The sequence below is a fragment of the Schistocerca gregaria genome, chromosome 4 (genome assembly GCF_023897955.1).
Source record: "Schistocerca gregaria isolate iqSchGreg1 chromosome 4, iqSchGreg1.2, whole genome shotgun sequence".
NCBI lineage: Eukaryota > Metazoa > Arthropoda > Insecta > Orthoptera > Acrididae > Schistocerca > Schistocerca gregaria.
Window position 1 is genome coordinate 726771873 of NC_064923.1, and position 23547 is coordinate 726795419.

At 44.4% G+C, this 23547-nt stretch overlaps 1 protein-coding gene across 1 annotated transcript in view; it reads left to right on the forward strand.

The window, feature by feature from the left end:
* The window catches only part of LOC126267585 (atrial natriuretic peptide receptor 1-like), a 323447-nt gene that overhangs the window by 72528 nt on the left and 227372 nt on the right, over nucleotides 1-23547 (forward strand). The window contains exons 3-4 of the mRNA XM_049972878.1: nucleotides 7396-7528; nucleotides 20348-20429. Coding sequence (XP_049828835.1) covers nucleotides 7396-7528; nucleotides 20348-20429 — 215 coding nt within the window. The remainder of the gene's footprint in view (nucleotides 1-7395; nucleotides 7529-20347; nucleotides 20430-23547) is intronic.

Sequence of the window (23547 nt, forward strand, 5' to 3'; positions counted from 1 at the left end):
CTGCATTTGCCTGGAGCGATTTAGGGAAACCACGGGAAACCTAAATGAGGATGGCCGGACGCGGGATTGAACCATCATCTTCCCGAGTGCGAGTCCAGTGTGCTAACCTCTGCGCAAAGTGTCTTGTCTTCAGTATACATCATGTAGTAGCTTTAGGTCTTTTGAACTTTATTATTACATGTATCACTCGACACAGTGGCACGACAAAGCGAAGGGAGAGACTGCCTGAATAATAATACGAATCGATATGTGTTACAATTTTTTAAGTAACGAGCAATGATTCAAATGGTTCAAATGGCTCTAAGTACTATGGGGCTTAACATCCGAGATCATCAATCCCCAAGACTTAGAACTACTTAAGCCTAACCAACCTAAGGACATCACACAAGTCCATGTGCGAGGCGGGATTCAAACCTGCGACCGTAGCAGCAGAGCGGTTCCGGAATGAAGCGCCAAGAACCGTTCGGCCACAGCGGACGGCACGAGCAATGACATGAACCCTTTCACAAGAGCTACTTTTGAGCCATCTCGAACCGTAATTTTCAACAACATTGTAATAGGTGTTTCGTATGGTGTACTTCAAATGTTCAAATGTGTGTGAAATCTTATGGGACTTAACTGTTAAGTTCATCAGTCCCTAAGCTAACACACTATTTAACCTAAATTATCCTAAGGACAAACACACACACCCATGTCCGAGGGTGGACTCGAACTTCCGCTGGGACCAGCCGCACAGTCCATTACTGTAGCACCTTAGACCGCTCGGCTAATCCCGTGCGGCGTTTGGTGTAGTCTCCCCTAACCAGAATTGGTAATACGAGAGGCATTCAGTAATTAATGCTACTCTTTTGTTCCGAGAGCAGGTTGGCTTTATTCAGAATTCCATATTATTCTCCGAATTTTGGCTACAAAACCATATTTTTCAACATAATCTCCATTCAATGCAACTGTATTATGCCATCTCACTGGGACGGCCTGTGTAGCCCCGTGGCATCGCACTATAGGTCGATGTCGGAGCCAACATCTTGTTGCTTCAGTAATCTCTCCATTATCCACGAACTGTTTCCCCAGAGTGCAACCTTCATTGGGGCAGACAGATGGAAGTCGGAAGATGCGAGATCCGTGCTGCAGGATGGATGAGGGAGAACAGTCCAGTGACGCTTTATGAGCTCCTCGCAGATGCACAGACTTTCAAGAGGCCTTTCCTTGCCATGTACAAGTTCGTTTGCATTCTTATAGCAACGAATACGATGAATTCCTTTCTTCAATTTCCTGAGGGTAATGCAAAACCTCGGTTTTGATCCTGACACAAGAAGAGAGGACAACAAACAGAATAACCCCACCAGAGTCCCAGAAGATCGTCGCCATGTATTTACCTGCTGAGGGCGCGGCTTTCGACTTTTTCTTCGAATGAGAGTTGGTGTGCCGTCACTTCATGGACTGCTGGTTAGTTTCAGGTTAACCCATGTTTAATCGCCTGTGCCAGCAATACCGTACAGATACTGCTTCACTACACTTTATGGTCTTTAATTAAGCGGAGAGGAACCTAGCCGGCACACATCTTTGAGTATGCCAACTAGTGGACGAGTGTATCAGCACTGCCAACAGAGACGTCCAGCTGAGCAGTGAAGTGTTTGATTGTGATCCGTAGGTCATCTCGAATGAGACTGTCAGCACGTTCCACCGCTGCAGAAGTTACAGCCATATGTGGCCTGCCGGCACCCGGGAGACGGAGCAGGTTCGCGTGCTCGCCACATGTCCCTCCATTTCAGCATCCAGTGACGCCTGTGGCTGAGGATGACACGGCGGCCGGTCGGTACCGTTGGGCCTTCATGGACTAATCCGGAGGAGCTTAGTTTACTTAGTTGCGGTGATGACTGCCAGGTCTCCGAAGACATTCTGCAAGCGTCTGTGAGTATCTGCGATGCTCTGATTTTCCACCAAAAGGAACTCAACAACAGTTCTCTGGTAGTAACACTCCTCAATTACAAACGCCACGTATACTGCCGTCTCCTCTCAGAACTTCATGAAGTCATAGGGGCTCAAGCCGTAATATTCCAAGAGGTCCAACGACAAATACTGCGTTTCTCCAACCGAAACTGTCCGACAAAAGGATGTGTTGTATTAGTTATTGAACGTCCTTCGTATAATCAAGAGGAAACCTCGACGAATAATCAGTTCGTGATAACCTTCGCACTTCTGCTGGACTGCGATGGGATTAATTTATGAACATATAATTATGATTACTTCAAGACGTCATATCAGTGTTGCCGCTAGTTTTACCTCTCACCACAAGTAGTCCTCTGTGATTAATAGCCAAAGATCAGTCACAATTATAGTACTGTTGAAAATTAGCTGCACGACGTTAGAACGGAGTTGTGTATGTTTTATATATAATACGTGCGTCTTGTTGAAAGAAGGAATAAGAACTAAAGGTTAGTTTACAGCGAATTGAACCTCTGCCACTTCACATATTAAGTCGATAGGTTGATCATTCTACTTGTGGCGAACATCTGATATTTCTGTGTTAAAGGTCTCGAAGTGCAACCTATAGCTAACACCATTTTTAGCAGAAAATCTTTTGTGTCTTTTTAAAATATGTTTAAAGACAGACAGAGGATTTTTGCGTAATATTTCAAGTAATAATTCCTCTTCTGCCGGTTGTCTACGTAACCCGGAAATATGGCAAGTTGGGTTTCATTCACGTCAGTGCTGCACCAGCCTTTGGCTGCGATTTTCCGCCACTACTTTGCGTCCCGTCAAGTGAGCAGTGGTACTTATTTACTTCGCAGGTCGCTGTTTTTATTTCATCCTCCGGTTGTTTGACGACTCTTAGTTTGTTTGTCGGTATTTTTAGGGAACAAATTGGTTTTAGTATCACTCAACAGTTGTTATTATTTCCTTTTGTTTTCTCTTTGTACTTACACTTTAATTGCTTTTTGTATCCGCTACCTAATATTTGTTAACAATTGCAGTAGCCAATATAAAAATAACAAACGAGCTTATATAATATTCATATTTGTGCATACCGTGTCGTTATGTTACGTGCAACTTAGCCTAGCAGATGACGTGAGGAGATGGTTTGAGAAATAGGCAACGAGCGGCAATAGGCATTGCAGCACGCTCAGGTATTTATAGGATGCAAAAGCTTCATGTTTTCCCACATAAGCCGAAATCTACATTAATTCACACTTCTTCGAAAAGATCCGTTTGCTCCACCTATGTTTGAAACACTGTTAAGAAGGATTCCTATGATGACTGATACTGCTATTGAATCCCGTAAGTTAAATAGGCGTGTATGTTGTTCAACTTCAGTCCCAGTACTTAATACTTATAAATATTACTTATGTTATTATAAAAATGAATAATTATTTTGATTATTATTGTTATTATTATTAGGACAGACTTTAATAACCACCAAGAGAAATGATGCAGCAGACAAATCTCCATCTGGACATTCTGATATAGATTTCCATCATCTTTTTACCTGTTTCTTCACTGTACTTTATTTTACTGCATTGGTAATAATGTCTTCCATTACTTCTCATTAAATCGATGGCTTAAACGCGTTCTCAACAAACAAAAAACGTGTCAATATAAAACATTGGACACCTTTAACCTGTAAAATACACGATACCTTTTGCTAACTGAAATTGTACTGTAGTATGCCGCTAAATAACTACTAATTCCAAAAATACCATATGTTGTTAACGTTCCACTATTTGCAGGATATTGTGTAGGTTATTAAGTATGGTTTTCAGTAATTAAATACCTGAGCTCCTGAATAACCAAATAAATATATCAACTGCCAAGTTAATGTCGCCTCTGAGTTTGAGTATGAATAAATAACCTGGATTTCGCTACAAAACGGAAGGAAGTTTTTAAACTCTGTGATGGTCCTAGTAATGTACAGCTGATTCTGTTTAAATAATTCACTTCTGCTGTCATTGTTTGCCGATTCCCAGATATATCTGCAGAGAAGTACCTTCTGCCTGCCGACCTTTGTATACGGCGACTAATACTGTAGTCTCTGATTTCGCTGATTTTGTTATGATGGCGGCCACCTTCTTTGACTTTAAGCGAATGCACACGGAACAGATTGCTAATGTTTTCGGCGTCAGTTTGGTTTGAATAAATCAGCTATCTGAAAAGCGCTAATAAATTCGGAGGAACATTGACAGCTAAACAAAGACCAGTCAGACTTCATGTACTGAAGGTCAGGGATCGTTGGGCGTTACAGATGGCGCTTGTAAAACCACTCGTGATTCGGATAGTGATAGCACTACTCCGGCTAGCACAGTGGCCGTGCACAGGGACTTAAAAAGAATGAGGTATAATGGTCCAGCAGCTCCTCATCGGCCAAACATCTCTGCATTCATTTCTTAGAGGCGCTTGAGCTAATGTAAAGACCGGTGTCATCGGACAGTGAATGACTGGAAACCAGTGACTTGAACTGAAAAATCACGCTGTACCCTGTGAAAATCCAATGGAACTCTTTAGGTTTGGCGAATACCTGGAGAACGCCACATGCCATCATATGAAGTGCCAGCTGTGAGCTGTTGAGGAAGTGATGTTGTTTTAAGTGGGTAATTAGGGAGTGGACCCCATATAGAGCTTAAGAAGGATATGAAAGAATTTTACATCACTATGTACAGTGTGTAGATTAAAACTGAAGAAACTGCAAAAAGGTGGGAATTTAAGGACATCGGACACGGATAAACTGAAAGAACCAGAGGTTATACAGAGTTTCAGGGAGATAATAAGGGAACAATTGACAGGAATGGGGGAAAGAAATACAGTAGAAGAAGAATGGGTAGCTTTGAGGGATGAAGTAGTGAAGGCAGCAGAGGATCAAATAGGTAAAAAGACGAGGGCTAGTAAAAATCCTTGGGTAACAGAAGAAATATTGAATTTAATTGACGAAAGGAGAAAATATAAAAATGCAATAAATGAAGCAGGCAAAAAGGAATACAAACGTCTCAAAAATGAGATCGACAGGAAGTGAAAAATGGCTAAGTAGGGATGGCTAGAGGACAAATCTAAGGATGTAGAGGCTTATCTCACTAGGGGTAAGATAGATACTGCCAACAGGAAAACTAAAGAGACCTATGCAGATAAGAGAACCACTTGTATGAACATCAAGAGCTCAGATGGAAACCCAGTTCTAAGCAAAAAAGGGAAAGCAGAAAGGTGTAAGGAGAATATAGAGGGTCTATATAGGAGCGATTTTATTGAGGACAATATTATGGAAATGGAAGAGGATGTAGTTGAAGATGAAATGGGAGATGTAATACTGCGTGAAGAGTTTGACAGAGCACTGAAAGACCTGAGTCGAAACAAGGCCCCGGGAGTAGACAACATTGCATTAGAACTACTGACGGCCTTGGGAGAGCCAGTCCTGACAAAAATCTACCATCTGGTGAGCAAGATATATGAAACAGGCGAAATACCCTCAGACTTCAAGAAGAATATAATAATTACAATCCCAAAGAAAGCAGGTGTTGACAGATGCGAAAATTACCGAACAATCAGTTTAATAAGCCACAGCTGCATAGTACTAACATGAATTCTTTACAGACGAATGGAAAAACTAGTAGAAGCCAACGTTGGGGAAGATCAGTTTGGATTCCGTAGAAATACTGGAACACGTGAGGCAATACTGACCTTACGACTTATCTTAGAAGAAAGATCAATTAAAGGCAAACCTACGTTTCTAGCACTTGTAGACTTAGAGAGAGCTTTTGACAATGTTGACTGGAAAGCCCTCTTTCATATTCTAAAGGTGACAGGGGTAAAATACAGGGAGCGAAAGGCTATTTACAATTTGTACAGAAACCAGATGGCAGTTATAAGACTCGAGGGAGATGAAAGGGAAGCAGTGGTTGGGAAGGGAGTGAGACAGGGTTGTAGTCTCTCCCCGATGGTATTCAATCTGTATATTGAGCTAGCAGTAAAGAAAACAAAGGAAAAATTCGGAGTAAGTATTAAAATCTATGGAGGAGAAATAAAAACTTTAAGGTTCGCCGATGACATTGTAATTCTGTCAGAGACAGCAAAGGACTTAGAAGAGCAATTGATCACAGTGGACAGTGTCTTGAAAGGAGGATATGAGATGAACATCAACAAAGGCAAAACGAGGATAACTGGATGTAGTCGAGTTAACTCCGGTGATTCTGAGTGATATAGGTTAGGAAATGAGACACTTAAAGTATTAAAGGAGTTTTGCTATTTGGGGAGCAAAATAACTGATGATGGTCGAAGCAGAGAGGATATAATATGTAGACTGGCAATGGCAAGGAAAGCGCATCTGAAGAAGAGAAATTTGTGAACATCGAGTATATATTTAAGTGTCAGGAAGTCTTTTCTGAAAGTATTTGTATTGAGTGTAGCCATGTATGGAAGTGAAACATGGACGATAAGTAGTTTGGACTAGAAGAGAATAGTAGCTTTCGAAATGTGGTGCTACAGAAGAATGCTGAAGATTAGATGGATAGATCACATAACTAATGAGGAGGTACTGAATAGAATTGGGGAAAAGAGAAGTTTGTGGCACAACTTGACCAGAAGAAGGGATCGGTTGGTAAGACATGTTCTGAGGCATCAAGGGATCACCAATTTAGTACTGGAGGGCAGAGTGGAGGGTAAACAACGTAGAGGGAGACCAAGATATGAATACACTAAGCAGATTCAGAAGGATGTAGGTTGCAGTAGGTACTGGGAGAGGAAGAAGCTTGCACAGGATATAGTAGCATGGATAGCTGCCTCAAACCAGTCTCAGGACTGAAGAGCACAACAACAACAACAACATGTACTGTGTACAGTAGATGCACAGTCGAAGTCGATGATTGTTTGCATCAGCATGACAATGTACTTTTTCATAGAGCTGCATCTTTTACGCAATGGTTGATAGACAACAGGTTCCTAAAATGGTCCGCTCTGCCCAGAGTCGCGATCGGAAACCATTGGGTCACCTTTGCGATGAGAGGGTACGTCAGATTCGTTCCAGATCCCAGCGTCCAGCATCACTGCCTTCTCGAGTTCTGGCTCTTGAGGAAGAATGGGCTGCCATTCCTCCGCAGACACACGAACAGCTCACTGAAGGTATCCCAAGCTGAGTTAAAGCTTTATAAAAGCAAAGGATGAACACGGCCCGTATTAACGTCCACTAATAGCTGTCCAGATCCTTCTGATCACATGGTGTCTGTAATGTGTATGTATGTTCCCCATGGCTGATGTCTTAAAAATTCGTAATTTCTGATAATTTGATAAAGTTGTAGGACATTTGAAAATAAATTTACGCTTCGGCGGGTTATCTTACTCTTCTTAGTTTTAAAACTGTCTGTCGGTAACTTGTTATGTTTTTGTTTAATCTCTAATCTTCCACTTGTATTTCAGACGGTGGTGCACTACAGCAGGGGTGTACTGCAGCACGTCCGCCACAGAAGCATACACTGGGCAGGTGGGCGAACGGAACCACCGCTGGACACCCCTCAGTGTGCGTACGATGGATCACTGTGTCCAGATCTGTGTAAGTAGAACGGCTCCTTCAACGTCTTTGTCAGTAAGAAAAGACTCACCTGTAACACTGTACTGGGCCCCTGTGAGCAAAAATTGCACTTTGAGAAACTGTCTTGAACATGGTTGTCTTTCAGGAACAGTATATAAGTTACAATGGAGAAATAACACAGCCAATCGGTTGCCAATAATTGTTTAATACATTTACCTAATTTTCGACACCTCCAAGGATATCCTCACCAGAGAGATAAGTTTAAAAGCCATAAATATACACTGTGAGAAGGCAGTAGTCAAGGTTAGGAGCCGACATGCTCCAGTAAAAAATTAAAAAATAAAAAACCTTCCAGCCTTTGGTACGCACACCTTGCAAGGAACGACCTCTTACGATGACAGTCTTAGAGGTGTCGAAACCTAGGTAAATGGATTAAAGAATTATTTGCAATCGTTTGGCCGTATTATTTCTCCATTGTAACTTTACGGAACAGTCACAAAAGTACTTTCAAGACAGACACAACGGCCAACTATTTTTGAGGAGCTTCAATGAGCTGTGGGAGAGAAGAAAACCCATAAGAGTAGATTCAGTAAATTATGTATTTGATAAACGATGAGTACCTAAACATTTCTAAGGAAATAGCGTATACTTTAGATTTAAAGGTGCAGTCCTCATAATTCTTAAAGTCTCTAACTGGCACTGACTGATGTCAAGATCTAAGTAAATTATTGTACTATAAGTGGTCTATCGTGAAACCAACGTTGGTCTGCATGTACTTAAGTACCCGTTAAGACTCAGCTATGCTCACTTAAGATTATCATATTAATGCGAAACGAGAAATCTGAAACACGGCAGTCAATCTGTTAGTAGATACACAGTGCCGCAATCGTCGAAGATCTATACGCCACCCTATACATTCCTTTGTAATGAGAGGCAAAGAGAAGATAATGCAGCCTGATAGAAACGGGAAGCGGCGGTACGATGATTAATCTAGAGGGCTCGAACAACGAAGAAAACGACTCTAATTCCATTGGGACTTTTATAATTTATTATACTCATCGTTGAAAATTTCAGTTTATGGTAATTTTGTAGTAGCGTCTGTTACAAAGGCCTGAATATTCTAATAAATAGAACGTGAGATGTACAGACAAACACGCAACCGAATTGAAAAGCCACACACGACACGCACTTGTAACTTCAGTTCAATCGATCGTGAAAATGTGTGTAAATTGCGAATGAAGCTGAATTTGGAAATGACAACCTGGAAATTTCCAAAACTATGGCAAAGAAAAATATAGACAAATATGCGTTGACCAGTCTAATTAGGTAAGAACTGAATCATAAAGTAAGTAATACAATACTTTTTTTCCTGAAAGCAGGTTGGCTTTATTCAGGATTCCAGTACACCATATTACACCTCACTCTTTGTCTACAAAACCTATTTTTCGACATAATCTCCGTTAAATGCGGCGGCCTTACGCCGCCTTACTCTGTCGGCCTCTATCACGCATGATACCATTCTAATCGTAATCGGAGCCAAAATTTTGTTGCGGCGATAACCTCCCCATCATCTGTGTCCTGCTTCCTGTGGACTGTATGCTAAACTGGGCCAAACAGATGGGCGTCGGAAGGTAAGAGGTATTCTGCTAGATGTAAACGAACCCAGAGGGAACACACTTTTCTGTACCCCAACTGGTGAACGAGTGTGTCTTGAATGAGAGTGTCCGCACGTTCGAACATTGAATAAGTCATAGCTGTATGCGGCCGGACGGCACGCGGGTGATCGGACAGGTTTGCGCGACATTGTAACCACATCAACAGATGCCTAGCCCAATGACTCACCGTGCTTTTCTTCACTGCCAGTCTCCATAGACATTTTGCAAGCGCCTGTGAATATCTGAGATGCTGTAGTTTTCCAGCGAACCAAACTCAATGACAGCTCTCTGCTTGGAAGGCATCGCCGTTGCAGACGCCATTCCGAAGGCTATGCATAGCTCCGCCACTTATCGGAACTTCACGTAAGTACAGGAGCTTAAGCGTAAACATTTCACGATGTCCAACAACAAATTTCGCATTTCTTCAACCGAAATTGCCTGAGAAAAAATATTTCTTGCATTTATTATTGAACTCTTCTCGTAGTACACAAATACTACAGTGATACAGGTCATTTCACGGACAGCAACGCACAGTAAGAGAAATGTTACTTTCAACGTGGTCTCGATACTTGCAGAAAACGTGGACATTAAAAGTCACGTCTTTTTCCCTTCATTATTAAACTAAGCAAGATCGCTGACAGGTACGGCTGTTGACAATTTGAAACTTAAGATTGGTATGGCCATGTTCTACTTTGCATCGCCTTGAAATACCTAGATGACTCTAATGATCGAACCAGCACTTCTTGTAATTCTAAAATGAAACTTCATTAGCCCATCCGAATTAAAGTACTACCATGCACACAGCAGAATGAGGGCGCTACTTTTGACAACGTTATAGTGAGACGTCGATAAGACACCATTGACAGGCACTTCAAACGTAACAGAATTATACGAACAACACATGTAAAATCATTGCGCTTGATTTAAACAAATTTTCAGCTCGTGTAATACACTCCTGGAAATGGAAAAAAGAACACATTGACACCGGTGTGTCAGACCCACCATACTTGCTCCGGACACTACGCGAGGGCTGTACAAGCAATGATCACACGCACGGCACAGCGGACACACCAGGAAACGCGGTGTTGGCCGTCGAATGGCACTAGCTGCGCAACATTTGTGCACCGCCGCCGTCAGTGTCAGCCAGTTTGCCGTGGCATACGGAGCTCCATCGCAGCCTTTCACACTGGTAGCATGCCGCGACAGCGTGGACATGAACCATATGTGCAGTTGACGGACTTTGAGCGAGGGCGTATAGTGGGCATGCGGGAGGCGGGGTGGACGTACCACCGAATTGCTCAACACGTGGGGCGTGAGGTCTCCACAGTACATCGCTGTTGTCGCCAGTGGTCGGCGGAAGGTGCACGTGCCCGTCGACCTGGGACCGAACCGCAGCGACGCACGGATGCACGCCAAGACCGTAGGATCCTACGCAGTGCCGTAGGGGACCGCACCGCCACTTACCAGCAAATTAGGGGCACTGTTGCTCCTGGGCTATCGGCGAGGACCATTCGCAACCGTCTCCATGAAGCTGGGCTACGGTCCCGCACACCGTTAGGCCGTCTTCCGCTCACGCCCCAACATCGTGCAGCCCGCCTCCAGTGGTGTCGCGACAGGCGTGAATGGAGGGACGAATGGAGACGTGTCGTCTTCAGCGATGAGAGTCGCTTCTGCCTTGGTGCCAATGATGGTCGTATGCGTGTTTGGCGCCATGCAGGTGAGCGCCACAATCAGGACTGCATACGACCGAAGCACACAGGGCCAACACCCGGTATCATGGTGTGGGGAGCGATCTCCTACACTGGCCGTACACCTCTGGCGATCGTCGAGGGGACACTGAATAGCGCACGGTTCATCCAAACCGTCATCGAACCCATCGTTCTACCATTCCTAGACCGGCAAGGGAACTTGTTGTTCCAACAGGACAATGCACGTCCGCATGTATCCCGTGCCACCCAACGTGCTCTAGAAGGTGTAAGTCAACTACCCTGGCCAGCAAGATCTCCCGATCTGTCCCCCATTGAGCATGTTTGGGACTGGATGAAGCGTCGTCTCACGCGGTCTGCAAGTCCAGCACGAACGATGGTCCAACTGAGGCGCCAGGTGGAAATGGCATGGAAAGCCGTTCCACAGGACTACATCCAGCATCTCTACGATCGTCTCCATGCGAGAATAGCAGCGTGCATTGCTGCGAAAGGTGGATATACACTGTACTAGTGCCGACATTGTGCATGCTCTGTTTCCTGTGTCTATGTGCCTGTGGTTCTGTCAGTGTGATCATGTGATGTATCTGACCCCAGGAATGTGTCAATAAAGTTTCCCCTTGCTGGGACAATGAATTCACGGTGTGCTTATTTCAATTTCCAGGAGTGTATATATATGGCCCGTCCTGTTAGCCACGCGATGTAACGCATGGCTTTCCGGTTTTGGAAGGAGCGTCTGGCCCGGCACGAATCCGCCTGAAAGATTTGTGTCGAGGTCTGCTGAGCTGGCCAGTCTGTGGATGGTTTTTAGGCGGTTTTCCATTTGCATCGGCGAATGCGGGCTGGTTCTCATTATTCCGCCTCAGCTATACTGTCTCGACGATTGCTGCGCTAACAAATTCTCCACGTACGCGTACACCACCATTACTCTACCACGTAAACATAAACATCGGGGCTACACTCGTCTGGTTTGAAACGTTACCTAGGATAATCTTCAAAGAGTGGCTCGGTGTGGGGAGACGGAGGGGTGAAGTGGACTGCGGTAGTCGTCGTGGTGTTGCACACGACTGCGGCTGCGGCGGGGACGGAGCCTCTCCGTCGTTTCTGGGCCCCCGGTTAACATACAGTACAATGCAACATATATATGAGTGAATTGCTCTTACTGCTTTACGGCGGTAAACATTCGGTCAAAAGTCTGTGAATGAAGTTAACGTTTCATCCATAGTAATTACACTGTATTTTTCATAACTCTAGGTCTTATTCAGCTAAGTTCAGTAATATTTTAGTTGTTAATAAAAATGCACTTCTCTGTGTTAATGCACGTTATAGCCTCTTCTATGGTTATGTACTGCAAATTTTACACTAACAGCAATTTTTTGCTGGTCTGCTAATACAATCAATTTATAAAATTATCATTTTTTTTCCAAACCATACTCGCGAGGTAATTTATTCAGTGTCTAAAAATGTTGCTGTGATTGTTTACAATAAGAAGTAATCACTTGAAAGCACTTTTATAGCAATGTTTCTGAAATATGCCTGGAGCACCGCTTCGCAATAATCGAGTGGTCTAAGAGCGAGCGAATTCATGAACGTACTCTTGCGTAAGGCTCGGATTTATTTGAAGAGGCCTAAGCAACGAAGTGAATTACAAAATAACAGTTCGATAAATTCTTGAGTACTGTTAGTGGGTCTGCAACCCGTAACACGTCCAATTAAGGTCAGAGGCAGAATGGACTCGAGGAGGAGCTGCACTGTTCATAAATGTTTTCTTTTTCTTTCACCAGCGTCAGTGTATCACAGAAAAGTTCAATGAACTGCCGCTCGATGCGTTACAAGAGTGACGTTGCATATCGTGGAGAGCCTTATTCACAAAATACGATGGTTCACAACACATATCAGTTTTAGTCTGGGCGTGGAGCGTGCTTGCATAGCGTAATGGTAACGCGACATTCTGGTTCGAATCACAGCCCGGGAAAAATTCTCACTGTCGTCATTCCACTATGCAGCTAATGGATGTAATATTTGCAGCTTCTTATATATTTCATGTTATTCACACAATTCCATGACCTTCGCTTTCCTGAAAGGTTTCGGGAACTCATGACTTCCTCCAGCAGCACGTTGGACTCGCATTCGGGAGGACGACGGTTCAAACCCGCTCCGGTTGTCCTCATTTGGGTTTTCCGTGATTTCCCTAAATCGCTTCAGGCAGTTACCGGCATGGTTACTCTGAAAGGGCACGGCCGACTTCCTTCTCCTTCCCCTCAATAATCCGATGGGACCGATGACCTCTTCCAAATCAACCTCAATGAAAGCAGCTTTCCATGAATCAGTAAACAGTCAGAGCGTTAGCTGCCCTCTTTCATGAAAAAAAACCGAGTGGATGGATCAACGCTGAATTTGAATGGGCGTCATTGGACGTCCGCCATGAACAAATGCAACGAACAACAACAAACAAGATGAGATAAAAAAAACTGAAAATGTTGAGAACACCAGTAACGATAAGCGGGAAATCCGGGTTAGAGTCCCGGTCTGGCACAAATTTTCATTGTTGTCATTCCATTTGCCGCCGATGGTTGTCAATAACTGCAGCTTCGAATGCATATAATGTTAGTCACAAAATTGAACGAACACCACTTTCCTGAAAGATTTCGGAAAAGTATTACTTCCCCCAGCATATAATGATGAGCCAAAATATTGTGACCACTGCACATCACTGGACCGTATGCCTCCTACTGGCGCTGTGACACACTTGCCGTGGTGTACAAAATACACAGGGTTATTTTCCTAATGAGGACAAAATGCAGGAAGAGATCAGTGAAATACTGGATACACGTAGAAAATGTAAAAATTGGAGACAACGGGAAAAACTGGAAAATACAAACTGTAAAATGTAACAGGAAAGAACTGGAAAATACAACAGGAATAAATTTGATGACAGGAAAAACTTGATGACAGGAAAAAACTTCAAAACTACAGAAAAACTTCAAAACTACAGGAAAAACTAAAAAATAACAGGAAAGATTGAAGCTTCATAAACGAAACAAGCGCTCAATGAACACCCCAACAGCGAGTTAGCGAGAAGCAAAACAGGCAGCGGAATGAAAGAACAGAGATTAAACACTCATGTGGACATGGCCCGAGAATGTGTTGCGTGGAATGTAAACCCATTTGCAGGTAAAAGATCTTTGACAGTGTACATTGCAGTGATTGAAAGCACCCATAAGAACACACCAGGCAAGTGGGAATCTTGTGCCTGTGCTAGTGTTTCTAGAGGGCAGTGATATGCTACATCAATCAAGTAGTAGCCACATGACCCTTCGTACAACCAAAGGCAGGGGAGGCAATTCACCCGCAGGAAGGGCAGATACGCCTCCCTTTGGGGCGTTGCGGCAGGACGGCGCCCCAAGAGGTGATCGCCAGTAAACCCGGCTCACACACTGAGGCTGAACTGGATATAAAGGTTCGCTAGCATCAAACTATGAGAACCATACAGCCCATGTGGTTCTTCTGTAGGTTGACGATACCATCCTTGGTAAATATAGCCCCATCTGTGAATAGAATGGACGCCAGGAATCTCAGCACCATGTTGGCCTGTGCGACGAACTGGCTGTGAAGACAAGTCTGTAAGCAACAGCTCTCATATACGTTCTAAGTGATGCAGATAGTGCCAGTTATCATGAAGAACGTTTCAAACGGCCCCAAGATACCGGGAAATCTGCCTAGTGCTTTGGAAGGAAGTAAATGAGTTACTGACAGAGGTAAATCTGTGAGGGCAGGTCGTGAGTCATGCTCGTATAGCTCAGTCGGTGTAACACTCGCCTGCAGCAGGCAAAGGTCCCATGTCGGATTCCCCGTCCGTCACACAGTTTTAATGTGCCAGGAAGTTTGACAGGGGCTGTTGTTGTGGCTCGGTGTCTGGGAACGATCGACTCGTCAAAGGAGGAGCTGGTCGGCTTTTCGCGCACTACTGCCATGATCCACTGTAGAAACTGGATGAAGAATGGTGAAACCAGCGGCAAGCAACTAGATCTTGGACGTCCAGCCTTATCACAGAACGTGGAGCTTGTAAGGTGCCCCTTATCTGCAGAGCGCATTCTACTTTATTTCCAGCTTTACTAGTTCACATATGTGAAGTAAATGTATCAGTGCTCCAGCACATACAGGGTAAGGAGCGAGCGGTATGTTCCCACGTTGGCTAGCATAGACTGTTAGCCATGTGGCGCTTTGAGAGACAGTGGGATGAAGTGCCATTGCAGAAATCTCTCGTGAGATAAGCAGGGAAAGTAGAACTTTTTATTGTGCGAATCAAGTAATTGTAATTAATAAATGTTGCTAACAGAAGTTGCCACTCCGGTGTTAAGAGGAGTCTATGGGTCACAATTAGTATCTTTCAGTAATGTTGTGTACATCGTTCCGCGTAGTCAGCGCGTAGACAACTTTCCCACTAGAGCGTGTCCCGCTAAGCACAACAGCGCAGGCGGAGCGCTCGTCCACCTCCGCACTACGAGATGGCGCTGCCTTAGTGACGGACCAAATTCTGCTTCCGCCGATCCGCGTATTTATATGTAACGCAGCCAATGAGATGGCTGCTAACGAAGTTCCTTTAATCCTCGCGAATCACACTCACGCAGTGATACATGAACGTGCGAGGTATTATAATGAGTGTACAGACCTATGATTAGTCAGTCTGCAGTTGTCTGCACCAGTATGTTCCAGTCTGCATTTGTCTGCACCAGTCTGTACTAGATCTAAATTTGTCTGTACCAGTCTATAGTCAAGTTGCAGTCTGCGCCTAATAAGATTATCATATTCCTGTACATAGCCATGAAGAGAAATGTATAGACACTTTGTCAAGTATCAGTGATATGTGTGAGAATAAGAGTAACGTACCAAGACCAAAGGAACTTCAGATTGTCAATTGTAAACAGAATCCAGAATCAAGTTAGGTAATGTCTATGCTTGTTATTATTTTAATAAATGTTTGTGAAAATTAATCAAGTTCTGTTTAAAATTCGTCACCGTCACTCTGCTACTCTAAGCGTGCAAGTGGCATTTCTATCGTCTGACCTAATGGCAGAAGATAAATACGCCACGATAAGACCACGAGACATATTGCTGACACTCACCTACTTCGTTAGAGCGACAAGTCAAATAATCTGATGGTCTGTGTACCGAAGGTCTTACAGTACGCACACCACAAGTAATTTTACAATGCCTGGAAACATTGATAATGATAACTAAATGAATAACTGTGACTTAATCGAACATGTACGATCTTATACGACTACACCGAATATATGTTCAAGTTGCAGACTGTTCGCCATAATCGACAGTCCTCGATAGGATGCCTTTTGATCTAGTCATGCGGTAGACCATACTATTGTACCGTTATTATTTAGCTTATAATCAGAGTGAACAAGTTTATTTTACGATTTTTCTAAAATAAACGCACCGTAATAGTATCCCGTGTAAAAATTTCTAGCACAAGAAACTTCTTCCCGCTTCATTACGTAGCCGGCCGCGGTGGTCTCGCGGTTAAGGCGCTCAGTCCGGAATCGCGTGACTGCTACGGTCGCAGGTTCGAATCCTGCCTCGGGCGTGGATGTGTGTGATGTCCGTAGGTTAGAGAGGTTTGAGTAGCTCTAAGTTCTAGGGGACTGATGACTACAGATGTTAAGTCCCATAGTGCTCAGAGCCATTTGAACCATTTTTTTTTTTTCATTGCGTAACATGGACAGTAGCATCGCACTTTCAGAATCAGGCGGCGCTGATACGCATCTGCAAGGGGACATAAAACTACGAGAGCATCTCCACATACCAGGTAGGAAGAATTCCTACGTGGCTGGTCACTAATGCAGTTCAAGGACGGACTGGCGTAACTACCGCAAAACTCGGGCGGGAAAGAGTGGCCAGTTATACTGTACACCCCTTATAGCTCCATCTAGACTCACCGGCAAAACTGGGACATTTATGGAGGGTTAGTAAGAGTAAGGAGGGGGGGGGGGTCCTGCAAAGTCCTTGCTCTCTCTGTAAAGCAGGGTAGGTGGCGATGCGTGGCACTTCTAATGACAGAGTGCAATTCTGTATAACGCAGAGCATCTTCACAGCACACAGTTCACACTTAAGTGTTGAACATAGGGTACCGCAGCAGACGTCTTCCCCACGTTGACCACACGCCATCGTCAGTTACGATAGCAGTGGGTTCAGGATCATCGAGACTGGACCATGCGTCAAAGGAAACGTGTCACCTGTTCGAATGAATCACGTTTCTCGTTACACTAGGTTCGATGCTCGTACACGGATACGCCGTCATCTAGGCGAACATTGTAAGTAGGCTGTTTAGGTTTTTTTATTGGTAACGCCGCCGCCACGTAGCGCTCTGTATAAAAATCACTGGCTGTGCCGTGTGCAGTCTGTGGCTGGTTTGCATTGTTGTCTGCCATTGTAGTGTTGGGCAGCGGCAGCTGGATGCTAACAGCGCGTAGCGTTGCGCAGTTGGAGGTGAGCCGCCAGCAGTGGTGGACGTGGGGAGAGAGATGGCGGAGTTTTGAAATTTGTAAGAATTGGTGTCATGAACTGATATATATATTATGAATATTAAGGTAAATACATTGTTTGTTCTCTATCAGAATCTTTCGTTTGCTAACTATGCCTATCAGTAGTTAGTGCCTTCCGTAGTTTGAATCTTTTATTTACCTGGCAGTAGTGGTGCTTGCTGTATTGCAGTAGTTCGAGTAACGAAGATTTTTGTGAGGTAAGTGACACATGAAACGTCCCCTTAGAAAAATTATACAAGACTGTGCTTAAACTGACACACAATATTTTTAGCGCAACGCAATCTGACTTTCAAAAATCCCTACAAAAGAATGGCCCTGACTAACATTAACCTATACGTTTCACATATCACGTACCTCACAAAAATCTTCGTTACTCGAACTACTGCAATACAGCGAGCACCACTACAGCCAGCTAAATAAAAGATTCAAACTACGGAAGGCCCTAACTACTGATAGACAAAGTTAGCAAATGAAAGATTTTGATAGAGAACAAACAATGTTTTTACCTTAATATTCATAATATATATATAGCAGTTCATGACATCCAGTCTTACAAGTTTCAAAACTCCGCCATCTCTCTCCCCACATCCACCACTGCTGGCGGCTGACCTCCAACTGCGCAACGCTACGGACTGTTCACATCCAGCTGCCGCTGCCCAACACTACAATGGCAGACAACAATGCAAACCAGCCACAGACTGCACACGGCACAGCCAGTGATTTTCATACAGAGCGCTACGTGGCGGCGGCGTTACCAATAAAAAAACCTAAACAGCCTACTTACAACATCTACTCGAAACACGTTCCGCGCTAAGGACGCTGTCCTGTGAGGGACAGCATTATAATACTGACGACATTCACCTGGGCTATCAATCGACATGTGCTAGTTACTGAAGGCATTATGAGAGCTGCGGACCATATGAACATTATCACGGACCTCTTGCATCCCACCGTGCTTGATGTCTTCCTCGAGAGCGATGACATTCACCAGCTATATAACAGTCGGTGTCACGAGACCATAATGGTGTTGCAGTGGTTAGTGGAACATGACAGTTAACTCACGTTATTTTCTTGCCCGACAAATGCGCCCGACCCGAGTCCTATGGAATATATAGGGGATGCTGTTGGGTCCCAGATCCACACCACAAATCACCGCCACAAAGTTTACTGGAAACGCTGATCCTTGTGCCGGATACACCTGAAATCCTGCCAAGGATTTGCCTAATCTATGCCAAGCAGAATCCCTGCTAAACTGCGTTGCCAAGGTGGGCCAACACACCATTAAGCAGGCGGTTATAATGTTTTGCTTTCTTCGGTATCTGAGTGGTCAGCACCGCTGTCTGTCATACGGAGGACCCAAGTTCGATTCCTGGTACTGTCAGGAGTTTTTCTTTAGTGGAAGGACTCATCCAGGGTGCCCACAGCCTCTGAGAAGTCACTCGGACTGTTAGTAGCGCTCAAAGGTCAACAAACTCGACAGCCGGTAGTGCGTTGCGCTGCACACATGTCCTTCCATGCAGCATCCAGTGACGCCCCTGGCAGGGGGTGACATGGTAATGTATGCACATATTGTAAATGTAATTGAAAAAGTTCTTGAAGTGAAGTGAAGCGCAGATGGACAGCGAGGAAAGGAACTCTTTAGCGCGCAGTCCCCGCAATGATAGTAGTTGTGAATCTTTGAGTATGGACTCTAAAAAAAAGACAACTGAGTTATTAAAAAAAAGGGGACTCTTAATCTGTATCTTGTGGAAAGAGGACATGTTATGAGGCCGTCGCTCAGAACGTATTGTTACATTTAATGAAAACTGATATTTTAGTGATAAAATCGAGTAATGTATGTGTCTGAGTTGCCAAACATTTAAGTATACAAATTTTTTGGAAGTGAAGAGTGAAGTATCTTGTTTTTGGAAAAGGAGGTGAACTCCATTCTCGTCGCCGTCAATCAATCAACAGAATTGTAAGTGTACAAAGTTCGCTAAAATACAGGAAAAGAAATACATTCTATATAGTTTTCATTCAATAAGTAACAATCTCTCATAATTTCTTAGTTACAGTAATTGGGTTATGTTCTTGTAATATAGTATGGTGCTGAACTCCACTGACCAATTTTGTTGTAGCAGGACGTGTAGTGAGAAGGAAGTTTGTGTGCCAAGCAATCACCTTTTCTCACGAAAAGCAGATTGCTGTTTGATCTTATTTACTTGCAACAGTGGTCCCTTCGGTATTAAAAGCTAAGAAAACTTGGGTTGAAAGCTATCCGCAATACGGCCAAGTAACTAACAGAGTCCTATTTTAAACCTTACAGAACAATAACTTCCTCCAAATTATAATACGTCACCAACTGGTGCAGAAGCTGATCAATCAAGTAGGCAGCAACCAAAATTCAGGTACCAAATTCGTAAAAATCTCATTAAAAAAATCAATCTCTCTCTCTCTCTCTCTCTCTCTCCAAACACATATATAAATTTTCATATTATTAAGATAAAAGTCACTTTATAGCCCGATGTCCCGTCTACGCCCAGACGGCGAAACCTTTTTATTTTACCTTACCGTAAAGTTCTGGCTCGCTACGGCACATCTCTCTAAACGTCTAAGACGCTAAAATTAATGAAAACTCAGTCACAGAGTGCTGCCGATGCCGTTCCCTCCCACATATCATCAGTGAATGGAATAGGAAGAGGTGAAAATTGTTCTGGTATAGTATGTGACCTCTGCCACAGACTATACAGTGGCTTACTGAATACAAATGCACATGTCGTTACAAGCCGTTACTGGAATGTAGTAGGGAGCTGAGGACATAATTGTGTTTTTCAGGATTCCAAGGCGACTTTCAGAGTGTTGTACTGCATGTTTTATTCTACCCAGTAATGTGAAAGCAGACTTCGCTCTGAAACGCATCTGAGCCGTTTGGTTTTTGTGTTTCAGCCCTGCCGGACTACGCTCTACTTAGCATCATCCTAAGCTCAGCAGTGATAATCCTAGCCGTGGCTTCCGTCATCACGTACAGGTATGTTACAACCCAAAACTCGTGCTTGCCCGTCACGTGTCAGCAATACTCACTGTTTGCTTTTCTTCTTGTCATATTTAATTGACGCTTTATTTCTTTGACAATGTCGGGAGAACTGAAGCGCATATAAACGTAAGTAATGTAACAACACTGTAACGAAAAGAATCGACGAATGCTTCTTCCTCAAAAACTGCCATCATTTCAAGGGAAAATGGAGTTAGTGTTGTGGCTCCTGTTTGAATGTTGTTATGTTAAAGATAAATTTAGATAAGAGTGGAGTGACATACAGGTTAACACTTCCAAAATTAAAGAGATTAAGTTCCACGTAAGGCGACGCATTCGTATTTCCGCAAATAATTTAAGGCAAATGCTGTGATCTTTCTTTTAAAAAGAAACCAGCTGGTGTCATCTTCCATAGCTATTATATTTAAGCCTGTCATTGTCAAGTACACATCAAATCCTCATTTTTCTCCCTTTAAGTACGGCATCACCGTAATATAAATGACACTTCAGTCGGAGAGAGACTTAAATCAAATTCCGAAAAGACATATCTAATTAGTTAATGAAATTCTTACATTTAGTTCTCATTGTTTTTACAACTGTGCTTTACTTTCATCAGTACCGCCATACTGACAGCACTTATGTGTGAGTAAGTGCAACGAGTGATTCTTGACTAGGGATGAAAACTGAACAAAACTAATTTGCTGCTTTTGCGACGACGTATTAGTTTACTTAAATTTTTTACAGCTGTATTTAAGGGTACGAGAGCTGTTCGGAAAGTAAGGCCAGATCGCGTAATGAAAAACACAGTGAAAATCAAAAAATATATATTCGCAACAGCTAGCCATACCTTCCAGCTATCTCTCTGAATAGTCGCCGTTCCGACTTATACATTTGTCGTGGCATTTTACATACTTTCCAGTTATTGTTATTGTCGTATGCATCTATTACAGTAATACACATTTAGCAAAACAAAGAAATATACACTCCTGGAAATTGAAAGAAGAACACCGTGAATTCATTGTCCCAGGAAGGGGAAACTTTATTGACACATTCCTGGGGTCTGATACATCACATGATCACACTGACAGAACCACAGGCACATAGACACAGGCAACAGAGCATGCACAATGTCGGCACTAGTACAGTGTATATCCACCTTTCGCAGCAATGCAGGCTGCTATTCTCCCATGGAGACGATCGTAGAGATGCTGGATGTAGTCCTGTGGAACGGCTTGCCATGCCATTTCCACCTGGCGCCTAAGTTGGACCAGCGTTCGTGCTGGACGTGCAGACCGCGTGAGACGACGATTCATCCAGTCCCAAACATGCTCAATGGGGGACAGATCCGGAGATCTTGCTGGCCAGGGTAGTTGACTTACCACCTTCTAGAACACGTTGCGTGGCACGGGATACATGCGGACGTGCATTGTCCTGTTGGAACACCAACTTCCCTTGCCGGTCTAGGAATGGTAGAACGATGGGTTCGATGACGGTTTGGATGTACAGTGCACTATTCAGTGTCCCCTCGACGATCACCAGAGGTGTACGACCAGTGTAGGAGATCGCTCCCCACACCATGATGCCGGGTGTTGGCCCTGTGTGCCTCGGTCGTATGCAGTCCTGACTGTGGCGCTCACCTGCACGGCGCCAAACACGCATACGACCATCATTGGCACCAAGGCAAAAGCGACTCTCATCGCTGAAGACGACACGTCTCCATTCGTCCCTCCATTCACGCCTGTCGCGACACCACTGGAGGCGGGCTGCACGATGTTGGGGCGTGAGCGGAAGACGGCCTAACGGTGTGCGGGACCGTAGCCCAGCTTCATGGAGACGGTTGTGAATGGTCGTCGCCGATACCCCAGGAGCAACAGTGTCCCTAATTTGCTGGGAAGTGGCGGTGCGGTCCCCTACGGCACTGCGTAGGATCCTACGGTCTTGGCGTGCATCCGTGCGTCGCTGCGGTCCGGTCCCCGGTCGACGGGCACGTGCACCTTCCGCCGACCACTGGCGACAACATCAATGTACTGTGGAGACCTCACGCCCCACGTGTTGAGCAATTCGGCGGTACGTCCACCCTGCCTCCCGCATGCCCACTATACGCCCTCGCTCAAAGTCCGTCAACTGCACATACGGTTCACGTCCACGCTGTCGCGGCAAGCTACCAGTGTTAAAGACTGCGATGGAGCTCCGTATGCCACGGCAAACTGGCTGACACTGACGGCGGCGGTGCACAAATGCTGCGCAGCTAGCGCCATTCGACGGCCAACGTCGCGGTTCCTGGTGTGTCCGCTGTGCCGTGCGTCTGATCATTGCTTGTACAGCCCTCTCGCAGTGTCCGTAGCAAGTATGGTGGGTCTGACACACCGGTGTCAATGTGTTCTTTTTTACATTTCCAGGAGTGTATATAAAAATGAACATGTGAAATTATATACAGTACACAAGTTTTAAAATAGCTCAGACTACACTCGGATGTTGATGGACTCCATTCAGCAAAGTGCCTAGTGGAATGCTTGATGGAGCTTCTCAAAGCCACCAGGAAAGCGTCTGATTCGACATTCATTCACAATGTGGCTCATTGTTTGGGTGTCACCACAGTCACAAACACTGTCACTCGAAAAGCCCCACTGGTGCATGTTGTCTTTGCACCTCCCCTCTTCAGTCCGATATCTGTTTAACTGCACCCCACACCTACCTTGGTTGGGGAAGCTTGGAACTGGAACTGTTGGATTGTCTACAAGTTCGTGGTTTCGGGTTCTTGTAGCTTGCCACTCACTTTTCCACTCTGCGTCCTGGTCGAATCCTGTGGATAGCATTTGGACTCCCATTTCATATGCTGGTCTTCTAGATTTGAGGCGTTTCCTGGGCAGTGATAGCAAATCGTCACGAAGAGGGGTCGAGTTGTTTTCAGAAACTTGCTGACAGAGGTTGTAAAGAGCAGCCTTTCGACGGAGGTCTGGTGGACAGATGTTTGAAAGCACTGGTAGCCAGCAAGTAGGTGCAGACCGGACTGTACCAGTAATTACTCTCATAACTGAGTTCAGCTGGACGTCTACTTTCACTACGTGGGAGCTTCGGAGCCAAACTGGTGCACAGTATTATGCTCCAGAGTATA